The 14,933-nt window shown below is 42.0% G+C and overlaps 1 protein-coding gene across 1 annotated transcript in view; it reads right to left on the minus strand.

Annotated features, from left to right (window-relative positions):
• Nucleotides 1–12,161: 12,161 nt before the first annotated feature.
• LOC135201665 (E2F-associated phosphoprotein-like) overlaps nucleotides 12,162–14,933 on the minus strand; it is a 153,033-nt gene continuing 150,261 nt past the window's right edge. The window contains exon 4 of the mRNA XM_064230777.1: nucleotides 12,162–13,024. Coding sequence (XP_064086847.1) covers nucleotides 12,604–13,024 — 421 coding nt within the window. The 3' untranslated portion in view covers nucleotides 12,162–12,603. The remainder of the gene's footprint in view (nucleotides 13,025–14,933) is intronic.

Consider the following 14,933-nt stretch of genomic DNA (forward strand, 5'->3'; position numbering starts at 1 on the left):
TGTCAAGGGGAGCTGGATGTTGCTGCTGTTGAAGGGTGCCAGAGTCTTCGTTTGTTTCTTTTTCTTTTTTCTAACTGTAGCGAAGCCTTGGGTCCTCCGAAGTGACACCAGGCGAGAGGGCTCTCTTTGAACTCATCGTCGTGTTAAAAGACACAAAGCACAAAACGTCTAAAAATAATCACGAGCATTATTACGCAATTCGATGATTTCTCATACATCTCACAAAATTGATCACGTGCCTCCATCTTAGGGATTCCGGTCTGGTTCTGGTGAGTCAACTTCGGCTTCATCGTCGATATCATACAAATCATCTTCGGTACCTACCATGGCATTTTTTATTGATTTTATGACTGTCTATTTTCACGTTCCCCCATACTTTTATAATAGCAACGCAGCGAGCATCGAGTGAGGCAGCAGGCAAAGCTGTTTGTAACTGTTTCGAACAATTCAGTCATATGAACGATAATTGTACACTATTTATCGTTCATTATTGTATTGTTATTATTAGTGGCAACGAAACGTAAACAAAACAATGGTTTTGCTTTTAGGCTACCGTCTGTATGAAAAATATATAGAATCGGCTTTGTTAAACCCAATCTCTGAATAACGTTCCATTCGGCAATTAAAGGCAGTGATGATATTGGTAAAATGCAATCAGCTTATTATTTTAAGACTAAACAAAACCAGAATGCAAATGGCGCATCATCTATCTGTTCATATATTGTAATACGATGATAATACATGCAATATGATTACAGTAAATCAAGTTTTATAAAAATTATAATTATTCTCAATACAACTATTATTTGACTTTTGCAAATGGATATCTATCAGTGTAACAACCCGACCGAGGCAATAGTCTCTCTCTCTCATCGACTGTAATACTAATGATACTCCTCCATCCTCCACTAAAAAATTCCGGTTTTTAGAATTCCGTATGAAGCGATTATTGTAAAGATAGATATATATCTATGCATGTAAACATGTAGTATTGGCATAAACAACCGAAATGACAAACAGCTGATTGCTGACGTCATTTACCGTAACTATCGAGCGTTTATTAAGAGCTCCGTTAAAATTGTTAACCCCTGCCGATTCTTAATGGTGGCTTCCATACTTAAAAATAAATTACATTTCTGTTCATCCCTCATGCAATGGAGATTTCAAAAACGATTAGGCGGAAGTGATGTTCGGAACTGGAGAAATCGCACCTAATGCTCATACAATGACGTACGTAATATGTGTACGTTTTCAACCAAACTTTGATAATTTACGATAAAAGGTATCTCCGAATTATATCTCCTCTAACACAATGACAATGAAGATATCGATAATATTCACATCTGCCGAGATTTTGAGAATGTAAACAAAATCAAATGGAAATGATGTATATGACGATGCTTATATGCTGTAATACAGTAACAATATGATAATAGTAATAATGTAATTGGATACAAGAAGCAAAACAACCTTTATTTAAGTCATCATTATTATAAATATAGTTGTACTGTATATTTTTTGCAAATAATCAATTTTCTCCAAAAAGAAATCGGTTTTGCAATACAGAATTCGTGCTATACTACAGATATGAGATATTTTCATGAAAATTTACCATGATTTCTGGGCTCAGGCTGTGTCGCTCCGTGAAATGGTTCCTTTGATACTACAGTAGTACCTCGAGATACGAAAGGCTCTACTTACGAAAAACTCGAGATACGAAAGCCAATGCGAAAAATGTTACTGCTCTACATACGAAAAGTTTTCAAGATACGAAAGGTTGTTGCTGTAAAGTCCTGAGATTCGCCCGGACCACCGAGAACAATTTTAAAACTCCCGCGCCGCCAACTGAGAAACTAAATCGCCACCATCCTCCCGCTCTCCCATTGGTTCCTGATGCTAGTCACCCCATAAGGTCCTGCTCTCCTATTGGTCAGCATCTACCCCTTGTGCTTCAAGTATTCTATTGGTAAAAGGATGCTGTAAATTGAAAAACTTATTCATGCAATACATTTAATAAAAAAAAAAAAAAAAACATTAGGTAAAGATAGAATAAAGAATAGAAATGAATGGTTATTATACTGTTTGGTAGTTTCAGTAGTTGAAGAGAGATAATGAAAATTTATGGCTTACTGTGTAAAGTGATTGCTTGTCGATCGTTCGATACTCGTAAGTGCTGGATGTAAACAGACGTTTGGAAGCTTTTTTTTTTTTTGTTTATTATAGTTAATGGTTACTTAATAATTATTTGAAATGAGTACATGCAATACATTTAATAAAAAAATTGTGAATTAGATATCATAAAATATAGAATAAATCAGACTGCCAACAAATACGTATTTTTTAGAATTCTTCTTCTGTTTTATTATTACGTTATGTATACGTATGTTTCATTATAGCTGTCAGTAACTCGGTATCTCCATTAGGTAAAGATAGAATAAAGAATAGAAATGAATGGTTATTATACTGTTTGGTAGTTTCATTAGTTGAAGAGAGATACTAATGACAATTTATGGCTTACTGTGTGCTAGGAAAACTGATTGCTTGGCGCTCGTTCGATACTCGTAAGACGGGTAAGAGTTGAATGTAAACAATCGATTGGAAGGTTTGTTTTTTGTTTGTTTGTGTATTATAGTTGAGGATCAATTAATAATTATTTGAAATGAGTACATACTGATTATTTATACATTTTATTGGCATATTCTAAGCTTTTAGCTCTTAGGTTTAGATGTCAGAATCATAGACTAGGCTACAGTAACAACCGCTACCATAGGCTAGGCTTATTGCTAAGGGACATATGCTAAAGTCCTAATATATGCAGTAAAAATGGGGTTGAACATTACATGCAGTTGAATATTACTCAAGTATGTACTACAGTATTTTGCCTTTTTGGAGTCATATTTCTTCCGTCGGATCGGCATTGTAACCCTAGAACATGTGTTTTAGGCCTGGAAATATAATTTACTGGGGTGTTTTTGGAGGGCTTGGAACGTATTAGCCATTTTACATGTAAAATGTGTTCCAAGATACGAAAAACTCATGATACGAAGGCCGCCTTGGAACGGATTAATTTCGTATCTCGAGGTACCACTGTATTTCTAAGGTATAAATATTGCTATTCATCCCAGAGAAAAAGAGAAACAATATAATGCCAAGATAAATGGCTCGCTCACCTTTAATAAAGGTGTCGGTATAGATAAAGAGCGAGTGGAAACCACTACCAGAGGTCCCTTGCCATTTAGCTTTTTCCTTCGACATAACCCCAACTACGGAGGAGCCGAACTATAGCCCTCGCTACCCTCTACTACTACCGTGAGCGGCTCCGACGCCTGTGACGTTATTCCTTTGATAGCCGTCGTAGCAGACACACGGTTTTTTCTTTTGTGCTGTGCCATTGCTATTTTTGTCTTTAGAATATTCCATTCAAGATGTCTCAAGCTTCTGCATTTAAGTTAAGTACTGCTTAAAGGTTTTTAGATCTCATTTTATGAAGATCTTCTTTGTTTTGATGTTATTGGTGTGAGATAAGGTAGCGGGAGCGTCATCGTTCCCGCGCCAGCTTCACCTCCGACCGCATGGCGGTCTTGGTATTCTTTTGATCTCCCTTACCATCAGAATTACCCTTTAGCAGTATCTTTATGATATCTATGACTGTTTGATATTGTTTCATGCACTAGCTTGATAATTTTATTTAGTCTAGCCTTCACGGGGACCCCGTACTCTGACCGCATGTTTCGGATCTTAGCCTAGCCTAGCCAGATTCCGTTTCTGTTAGGAGTATATTTATTTACGTTAGGACTGCATTCTATTGTGTTAGTCCTTGCACCTAGTCTCCTGTTCTCGATTTATCACAACATACCAACTAGCCGCTTGGGTTAGGCTAGCATACCCCAATCGTCAGATTGGCGATTAGCCTACCCCTCTGGACATGCTTTCTCTCGCTCTCAATTTTATTTCCTTTCTCCCCGTGTTAGCCTAGCTATTTATTATCATTATTACATATCTGTTATTATTATTATGGTTATTGTGTGGCTATATACGACTTGGTCGGCCTTTGGTCCACTGCATCGCCTGGCCTTCCTCACCGCGTGTCTGATCACCTGGCCGAGAGGGCCGCTGGCCGATCGCAGGCGAGCCACCCTGTTGCTGGTCTCCCCCTCCGCACCTTGCCCACCCACATTAGTGGGTGATGACTCGCCCGCTCATAGCTAGCAACCCCGAGTCTGCATGAGAGGGGGAAGCACTCGTGGGGGTAGTGGGGAGGAGACCCTCCAGCACTCAGGGCTGCCGTACTCAGTCGCTTGGCTCGGGGCTCGGGGTTATCACCCTCCCTTACCGTACCTCAGTCGGCCTTCGGGCACGGGAGGTGGGGTTCCCCTCCCATGCCCCCCCCGCTCCCCCCCTCTCTCTATAGCTTTCCCCCCGCTCCGGCGGTCTCAGCTCCGGCCACCACTGGACTGTTTTATGAGAGAGTATCTTATGAGCCTTGATCCTACTCCGGGGCCCCTTATGGTTTGTCCATATCATACATAGCGCACACACACACTCACACATACCTTTAATGATATTATTATTATTATTATTATTATTATTATTATTATTATTATTATCATATTCGGTCTGGAGTTTCACTCCGGGGGTTCTGTCTCATGTTCTACTTTTACCGGTTTCACGTTCCGAGAGCTCGGGTAGGCTTTCATTGACAATGGTTGTCCTGCTCCGGCCCCAGCGGAGTTAACTCACCTCCCCCCCTTTTTTAGCGTGCTAACTCGGGGGAAGTTTAACATTGTGACAGCTACCCACCATGACCACTTTATGTTATAACCATACGCAGTTTCATGTACCATTTATTTATGTTATTACTATGTCTCCGGACCTACTCCGGCATGAATAGTATATTTACATGTTACTTACCTACTATATGTACTCTTTATTCGTTGGCTCCACTCCGGCGCCTACGAATATTGATACACTAGATTTTCATACCTCCCCGGAGGTTGTCATCGGTACTCATGTATCCTTTGACTTACAGGTCTTGTGTTGTCAAGAGGTAGGCTGCAACGCAGTCCTACAGGACCCATGCGACCACGAGGTTTGCCGCTCCCACGCCGGGTGCGCGGTAAGAGTAGTGGACTTCCTGGTGTGGCACCACGAGGGGTGCCTCACATGTTACGCCTTAGTTGGCGAAGCCTCCACTGTGGTAAGTATTACTCTCTGCCGCAAGTGTTCCTTGAGTTCGGTGATGTTATTGGATATATTTTTATGTGTTCATATTGACTATTACTTGATTCAGTCTCGACCTCGGTCGTTCCCTCTCTCAAATACTAACCCTCTCTTGCAGGGCTCTGATGATGGGAAGAAAGCAGCGTTGACGTTGCTTAAGGCCTGGGTCGGGGGCTTCGGGAGGAAATCCTCGAAGGGCCGCCCGTACATCCTGGCCCAGGACATGGCGGACCTCATCTTCCCCGGAGCGAAGAAGGGGTCAGTTGTTGACCCCCTAGTTGCTGCCCCCCTCATCGCCGATATCCAAGCCCTGGTATCGCTCCCGGCGGAGGGCGACTTCTCAGAGGACGTCACAGAGGACGTGGCGGCCCTCAATTTAGACGTAGAGCCCATGGCTATCGACTCCATGGGCACAGGTAAGGGTGTAGTAGAGGCAGGCTCTAGGGGGATTCAGGGACTTTCCCTGAGCCCTTCCTCTTCTCCTTCTCCTGATCTATCTTCTTCCACTTCTTTCCGGGGATTCACGGAGAAGCAGCGGTCAGTACATCCCAAGACTTCTTCCGTGGTCCCCAAGGTTAAACCTTCTACTAGCAAGCTTGTGAAGTCCTTGCCGATGAAGTCAGCTCCCTCAACTGTTGCTAGCACCCCGGCTCCCCACCCCGGGGCGGTCAGATCAAGGGCAGCTTCTTCATCTGCGTCTAGGTCCCCCAAGCACAGGTCTCGGAAGGAGAGGGCTCAGGCACCCCCCTTCGACGCCGAAGCTTTCTCATCCAACATCTTGGAGAAGATGGGAGATGTCGTAGGGAACTTGGTGAACGCCAAGTTCGGTTTGATTCTCTCCCAGCTTACAAGCTTGGTTGAGGCCTCGGGTCAGTCGATCCAGTCCCTAGCGGAACGACTGACGGCTCAGGAGAATGCTATGGCGGGCATTCGGGACTCGATCGCGGCAGGACCTTCACAGTCCGCGCAGGTATTAATACCTTCCGTCATGCCGGACTCCCGCCTACTACCGGACTTCAAGGCTGCCACCCCTGGAGGATTGCGGCACACGCTCCCTTTGTTAACGGGATGCTGTCTATTGAGGGCATTGGAACTCGAAGGCTGGAAAACTTCGAGTTCTATCCTAATGACCTTCAACCCCCATTCATGGGCTACGTCCGTCTAACAGACGCAGCCATGATGAGGGAAGACAAAGTCCCCAAGGAGACGGTGATCCTTCCTCGGGAACAGGCACAACAGACTTGGCTGAGGAGCCTGGAAGAGTGGGAGTGTGAGAACTCCTGCATTACAGCCTTTAGAAGCCCTTTCACCATCTTTACACCGGTGGAAGGCACTCCGCTCCCACTTACCCTTAAGGTAGTGGAAGCGACCTTCCAGGCAGCTCTTAGGGACGAACCTATGCCTCAACTCCGGGAGACGGAGCCCACCTCTCTCCTGATCCCCGGCTCTGACACCTACTTTGAGGGTGCGGTGCCCACCTTCTCAGTAGCCAAACTTAAGCCTGACTGCGCCACCACTCTCTTTAGTGAGAGGCTTCCCAGGTTGTCGGACTCTCTCATCCAGACGGAGTTCGATGCCCGGACCAGGTTGGCAAGGTCCCTCTCCTCCATGACAACAGCGGAGATGACGGCTCTTGTTTACTAACAAGAGCCGTTGTTCAAAGTCACGGCAAAGGGAATGCTGCACACCATGCAGTGTGACCTTTACGACTTTTTAGTCGCAAGGAGGAATTGTAGGAAGCATGTCCTGGCGGAAGCCACCATCCGACATGAGCCTAACAAGCTCATTGCTTCCTCAATTTGGGGGACAGACCTCTTCCCTGCTCCAGTGGTGGCGGAGGTCTTGCATGAGGCCTCGAAAGTCAATCAGAGCCTCAAGGTCAGGTGGGGCCTAGTGGCTAAGAGGAAGCCAGAATCCTCCGGCTCAAACCCTAGGACCAAGAAGAAGCCAAGGAAGTTTCAGCCCTTCCAGGCTCCTCAACAGGCGCTAGTCCAGGCAGTGCAGGTGCCCCAGGGACAGCAGCACACCTCCTCTAAGAGTCAGCAGCAACACCAGTTTTTGTTTCTGACTCCGCAATCGCAGCAGCCCTAACCTTCAACCTCCTTTGCTGTCTCACCGCCCTATAATCCGGCTTTTGAGGCACAGGCCTTTCAGCCCTTTAACAGGTTCGCTAGAGGCAGCAGAGCTAGGGGCGCCTCTCGCCATAGAGGATCTGGCAGAGCCGCAAGCAGAGGCAGAGGCTTCTAGGGAGCGCGCGGTGGTCGTCCCTCGGCAAGTCAGCAGTGAGAGTCCCAAGGTAGGAGGGAGACTGTATCTCTTCCTCCACCGGTGGAGGTTCAGCCCTTGGGCTCAAAGCATCGTGACCAAAGGTCTGGGTTGGAGTTGGCTAGAGGGCCCTCCTCCAACCAACAATTTCTATCAGAAACCAACAGCGGAATTGATAGAGTATACTTCTCAAAGGAGTAGTTTCAAGAGTCAAGAATTTAAAGTTTCAAGGACGCTTGTTCAGCGTGCCAAAGAAAGACTCAGAAAAGCGAAGAATTATCCTAGACTTGTCCCATCTGAACTTATTCATTCATTGCGACAAGTTCAGGATGCTGACCGTTCCGCAGGTGCGGACCTTACTTCCCCGTGGGGCCGTCACAACCTCTTTAGATCTTACAGATGCCTACTATCATGTTCCAATAGCCAGACACTTCCGACCATTCATAGGCTTCAAACTAGGAAACAGGGCTTATTCCTTCAGAGTAATGCCGTTCGGGCTCAACATTGCCCCTAGAATCTTTACAAAGTTGGCGGAAGCAGTAGTCCAAGAATTGAGGACGCAGGGAATAATGCTAGTGGCTTATCTGGACGATTGGCTCATTTGGGCAAAGAACCCCGAAGAGTGCAAGAAAGCAACGGTCAAAGTAATCAAGTTTCTGGAACACCTAGGTTTTCAAATAAACAAAACCAAGTCCAGACTAACACCAGAATCTCGGTTCCAGTGGTTAGGCCTTCAGTGGGACTTGCAGTCACACTCTCTATCAATTCCGTCGTTGAAAAGGAAAGAAATAGCAAAATCCACACAGCAATTTCTCAAACAACATCAGACATCCCGGAGGAGTCAGGAAAGAATCCTGGGCTCACTCCAGTTTGCCTCAGTCACAGACATCCTTTTGAAAGCCAAACTCAAGGACATAAACAGGGTTTGGCGTTCCAAAGCGAACTGCAGATCCCGGGACAGGTTAGCCTCTATCCCAGCGATCTTATGGAAACGTCTCCGCCGCTGGACGGAGGTAAGCAATCTATCAAAAGCAGTACCCCTTCAGTTTCCCCCGCCGTCTTTAGTGATCCACACGGACGCCTCACTAAACGGGTGGGGAGGGTACTCTCAGTACAAAAAGGTCCAGAGAACCTGGTCCCCACCATTCCGCCAGCTACATATCAATGTACTGGAAGCCATGGCAGTGTTTCTCACTCTGAAACGGCTCCAGCCAACCAAGAAGTCACATGTCAAGCTAGTTCTAGACAGTGCAGTAGTAGTCCACTGCATTAACAGGGGCGGATCCAAGTCAAGCCACTTGAACCATGTCATGATAGCCATTTTCTCTCTGGCAAACAGGAACAAATGGCACTTGTCAGCCACTCATCTAGCAGGAGTAAAGAACGTAGTAGCAGACGCTCTGTCTTGCTCCGTCCCGCTGGAATCGGAATGGGCGTTAGACAAAAACTCGTTCACTTGGATCTGTCAACAAGTCCCAGGGCTTCAGGAAGACCTCTTTGCCACGGAGTCAAATCACTAACTCCCTTGTTATGTGGCACCCAACCTGAACCCTCTGGCCTATGCCATGGACGCTATGGCCCTAGATTGGAATGTATGGAAAAAGATTTACCTATTCCCTCCGGTGAATCTTCTTCTGAAAGTACTGAACAAACTCAGGTCATTCAAGGGCCGGGTGGCTCTAGTAGCCCCCAACTGGCCCAATAGCAATTGGTTCCCTCTACTTCTACAGTTGGGACTCCGGCCTCTACGGATTCCCAATCCCAGGCTAACCCAGTTAGTGCAAACTCGGACTGTGTCCGCTTCCTCAAGAATTCAGAAAACCCTAACTTTATGGATTTCATGAAGTTTGTGGCTCGCAGGAACGCGGACATTGACCCCCAGAATATTTTATTCTTGGAGTCAGATAAAAGGAAACCTACCTTGCGTCAATATGACTCGTCCGTTAAGAAACTAGCCATGTTTCTTAAAGACTCAGACACGCAAGTCATGACCACAAATTTGGCCATATCCTTCTTTAGATCATTGTTCGAGAAAGGTCTGGCAGCAAGCACTATTACTACTACCAAATCAGCTCTTAAAAAGATCTTCCAATTTGGTTTTAGTATAGACCTTACAGATTCTTACTTTTCCTCTATTCCGAAAGCTTGTGCTAGACTTAGACCCTCCGAGAGACCTAAGTCAGTTTCTTGGTTTCTGAATGATGTTCTCAAACTGGCCTCTTAAATTGATAATGATTCTTGTAATTACATAACTCTCCTGAGGAAAACTTTATTTTTACAAAGTCTAGCCTCAGGAGCTAGAATCTCAGAACTGTCAGCCTTATCAAGGAAGCCAGGTCACATAGAATTCCTTCCCTCAGGGGAAGTTCTCCTATCCCCAGATCGTCACTTTCTGGCCAAAAATGAAGACCCACAAGACAGGTGGTCATCATGGAAAATCCTACCACTCCCCCAGGACAACTCTCTATGTCCTGTTAACTCTTTAAGAGCTTACTTGGGTAGAACGACCTTAAGATCCTCAGGTCCGTTGTTCATTAGGGAAAAAGGTGGTACGATTTCCTTAAAAGGGATCAGACAACAAATTTTGTACTTCATTAAACAGGCCAACCCGGATTCCTTTCCTCGTGCCCATGATGTTAGGGCAGTGGCCACCTCTATTAATTATTTTCAACATATGAATTTTGACGATCTTAAGAAATATACAGGCTGGAAATCCCCGACAGTTTTTAAACGCCACTATTTAAAATCTTTGGAAGCCCTCAAATTCTCAGCAGTGGCAGCCGGAAACACAGTTTCCCCTGACACTGCATGAATTTCTATCACCATTTCCTTGTAGCCTTCCCTTCTACCTGCCTCATTGCACCCTTACTTAGTTAGGTCGCCTCTAGTGTATATATCTTACCTTGGATGTAGTTGCTTCATTCATTGTTACTTGCTTGGGACTCTGTCCATTCTGTTATTATATATGTTCAACTTGTATATTTTTACTATAGCCTACTTATTTACATTTAGTTATCCTTAAGTCGTAGGCTAAGTAATTTTAAGATTATTTGTCTAGTAATTTTAAGATACTTAACAATTAAGTTATGCTTTGTAAGCCTTTGTATCTTTAAGTTGATCATTATACCATTAACCTTACAGGTGTTTGTTTTATACCTTCTTAGTGTTTGTGCAGTCCCCCAAGCTTGGTGAACCAATTCTCTGGCACTATTTCACGGAGCGACACAGGCTGAGCCCAGAAAAGGGATTTTGATGAAGGAAAAATCTATTTCTGGGCGATGACCTGTGTCACCCAGTGAAATCCCACCCTGTAGTTAGTATTCCTCACCCTGCTTACCCCAAGCTTGGGTGCTATCTTCAGGAATGACGTCACAGGCGTCGAAGGCGCTCACGGTAGTAGTAGAGGGTAGCGAGGGCTATAGTTCGGCTCCTCCGTAGTTGGGGTTATGTCGAAGGAAGAAGCTAAATGGCAAGGGACCTCTGGTAGTGGTTTCCACTCGCTCTTTATCTATACCGACACCTTTATTAAAGGTGAGCGAGCCATTTATCTTGGCATTATATTGTTTCTCTTTTTCTCTGGGATGAATAGCAATATTTATACCTTAGAAATAGTATCAAAGGAGCCATTTCACTGGGCGACACAGGTCATCGCCCAGAAATAGATTTTTCCTTCGTCAAAATCCCTTTTTTGACCTCTTTTTATCTAAGTGTAGTCTTACACATGGAAATACGGTAGCTCATCATGAAATAGGAGCTATCTACAAACATAAGGAGCTAAATGCAAAAGCTGCCTAAATCACACAAAGTCTAGATAACATGAAAACACAATGGAAATGAATAAATAAAAACATTGTAATATTTAACTATACCCTAGCCTACATATCATAAATGGTACACATACTCTTTTTGGAAACTGAACAAGCATGAACACCCTACAATATTCCTGCAACTTCATATGTCAAAATAACCTGAGCCAAGAAAATATACATTAAAATATAGAATAAAAACTCATGATTTTCCTGGGATGGAAAATCTTGTACTTAGGATCCTTTAGCCATATCAATTGAAAGGAAACCGGCAATATCAATAAACCTGGTCATAAAACACATGAAACAGGTCAAAATACCTCAAACAGCACAAAATGATAAAGATACCAAAATAAGTGTATGAGAAATTATCAAATATAATAAAAGTTAAGACAATCTTCCATAAATCTTTGGCAGGTCTGAAAACTGAATTGCAGGCACTCACACCCTAACAAAGGATGAGCTAGGTGAACAGCTGAAACTTACAGGTCCTCATGTTGCAGATTTACTCCTCACCTATTAAGAACTTGTTTCTTAAGACGTTTATTTGGGATGGATGTAAATAGGTTTGTTATTAAACAAGATTAATGTCAAAGAGTAAGTATAGCATAAATAAAAAAATCCAAAAAAGACATTGTAAGGTTAACTTTTGAATGGAGTAAGGAATTATTGTGCATAATTACCAAAATGTTAAGTGAATGTTGCAGGTTGACAAAGTTACTTCTATTTTCATCCTGGGAAAAAATTACTTGTGCTTTTTCATATGCACTTCCTAATACATTTAAAAGAACATTCATATTTGTTACAGAACATTCCGTAATTCAATATACAGGACAGATTGTTTTTTTCAAAGCTAGGCCAATTAAACAGTTTAGAGGTTGAGAGTTTTATTCACCATAAAGACATAATACTTAGGAATAGCCGATATCAGCCTATGTTTCCAACAGTCATCAGATACTAGCAGTTATGGCCTTTCTGGCAAAATGATGTTCAGATTTTACCATAGTCTATTACAAGAATAAAGCTGAATGCAGGCAGTTCCCTGTTGTAGGCCAGGGTTCCGTTCCAAAGGGCTTGATGATAGGCGAAAATCACCATTAACTGAAACTCAGTGATTTATGGCGCTTAAGGTGCCTATAACCGGTTAATGGCGCCTCTGTTAGGTATGTATTGGCACCATAACTATTATCGGTGTCGATAACCAGAAGGCGGGGCATTATGGTGCCGAAAATCACCATTAACCGAGTCTGCCAATAACCGGGAAAGGCCTGTATGCTGCAAAAATGTATCTAATAGAAATGTATTCATATACTTAATGGCTACTAACAACATTAAAAAAATGATACACTTCTTCTTTATCATAAACTGCAACTTTGGTCTTACAAATACTACATAAAACTGGATGGAAAAGTTCATCCTCATCTTGTACAGGACAGGTCTCAGTTATATTACTGGATTGCTCCTCTCCTAAACAGTTTGCTTCATTAGTAATGTTTTTTGCATGAAAGTTTCTTTCAAGAACTTCTTCAATCTTTTCTGGTGATTTTCCATCAGCTACAGAATCAATCTGGTGTCCTGTGGAGCTCAACAATTCCTGTTTCTGTAGAAGTTTCTTACCTTTAGAAAATTTTTTTTTCTTCCCGTCTTTTTTAGGAAACTTTAAAATCTCGTTCCATTTCACCATACAATTGAAGACAAACATGGCCCGATACTGATTGTGATACACCTCATGTCTGAAATGGGGAAAGAAATATTATCCTACTTGGATACTAATTATGTTACAGCAACAAAAGCTATTAAGTTTCAACATGAAGTAATTGAGATTAAACTTCTTACCTGAAATTCTCAGAAAAATATAATGAAAATGACTAGATATACAAAAAAGAATATTTCATTACTTCACAGGCGATATTCTAGAAAAATCTTGAACAAGTATCTCCAGAAAAAGTATTTCAGTACAGAAATCATGAAACTACTGGAAAACTAAATCAGCATGAAGTACTACTTCAAAAAGGAAAAGTAATTGGTTTAAAATAGTATGTCTAAAAAACAAGGAACAGAATAAATGTTAACTCTTTATTAATATTCATAAGGAGGACATGCTGTAGATGTTTAAGTAAAACTTTGTTCCCAAGTATAGTGGCAAATATTTCAGCAACCTATCATAATACAAGACGATCTATTAATTTTGCCACCCAAATAAAATAACTTTTTCTGTATAGGTTATATTTGGCACAAATAAATTTACTTGTGTTTAACAAGTTTGTGGAACTAAGGTTCTGATTTCTAATGATGGTTAACAGTGTTACAATTACTTTTGTAGTTTTGGAAAATACAAAAAAATTTTCACAAAACATAAATAATTTTCACATTCTTAAGATCAAGTACTATAAAAACCAGGAAATAAAAATCAATAATGATTAAAAAAGCTTTTTTATCCAATGCAAGCAATCAGCTTTAGAAAAATTTTCATTACAAAGTAAATATTTTGGGAAAGAGAGATCACACTGTTCAGATTACTAAATCTGACACTAAATTATTAATGCAACGTTTAGATGACTCAAAAATATTTTCTTCATCTGATGGATAATGGAGCTATATACTGAACTCAACTCATCCCTGTTTGGAGCATTGTTCTTAAATTTGGAGTGTCCTTAGATAACTGAATGACCACTGGACAGGTAGACCCCAGGTTACGGTGGCTCCAACTTAAGTGATTCTGTACTAATGGTGTTTTTTAAAATATATTCATCAGAAAAGTGGTTCCAGGTTACAGCTGATGTTCCGAAATCATGGGGCTGTAACCCTAAATTAATGGTGCCATTATCTTGGATTACAGCACCATAATTAGGATTATGACACAGTAAACACTATATAACAAGCTGAGAAAACTGGTTTAGGTTCACTATAAGGAGGAGAAAAACTGGTTTATTAGCAGGGCAAAGCCTAAAACCCTGATTCTTTCCCCAGGCTTACATAAGTCTCTCTTTCTCTCTCTCTCTCTCCTTTTTATAAATTTTTATTACAATGTTCTGAGTTACAGCACTTTCAGACTTATAGCACACAGCTAGAACGGAGCCCCCACCGGAACCTGGGGACTGCCTACTATGATCTGAAATGGTCAGAGGATTAAATTTATAAATTAATTACTAATAATTAAGTAATAAATAAAACCTGCTAATCATTACACAAAATGACACTGGTTTTCAAAAGGTTGATGACATTGATAACCAATACCATCACTGAAAATTCTCATATGGAGCCTGAAATTTGCTGTTCCCTACTGTCATCTAGTACATATTTGGGATAGTTCACCAATAATGAAGATATCACAAATTTCACACATTGGTAGTCTGTCATCCTCCAAAATGAACTTATGGGTTAAACGAATATGACCTATCCTCAATCTACTCAGTTTAAACTCAACTCCACAATTTCTCTGGCATGACGACCAAAAGTTGATCAATGGATGTATTTTTTTATATTCTACGTTTTTCTCTTAGAAATGCTTCCATTTATTTGGCCATTTTGTTGATAAATTTATGGTGTTTTTATATTCTAATCTTTTCTGAGAAATGCTTCCATTTATTTGGCATGTTGACTTAATTTACTCATAAGACTGGATGGGCCATTTCAAGTCAG

Source organism: Macrobrachium nipponense, chromosome 28, assembly GCF_015104395.2.
Source record: "Macrobrachium nipponense isolate FS-2020 chromosome 28, ASM1510439v2, whole genome shotgun sequence".
Lineage (NCBI taxonomy): Eukaryota > Metazoa > Arthropoda > Malacostraca > Decapoda > Palaemonidae > Macrobrachium > Macrobrachium nipponense.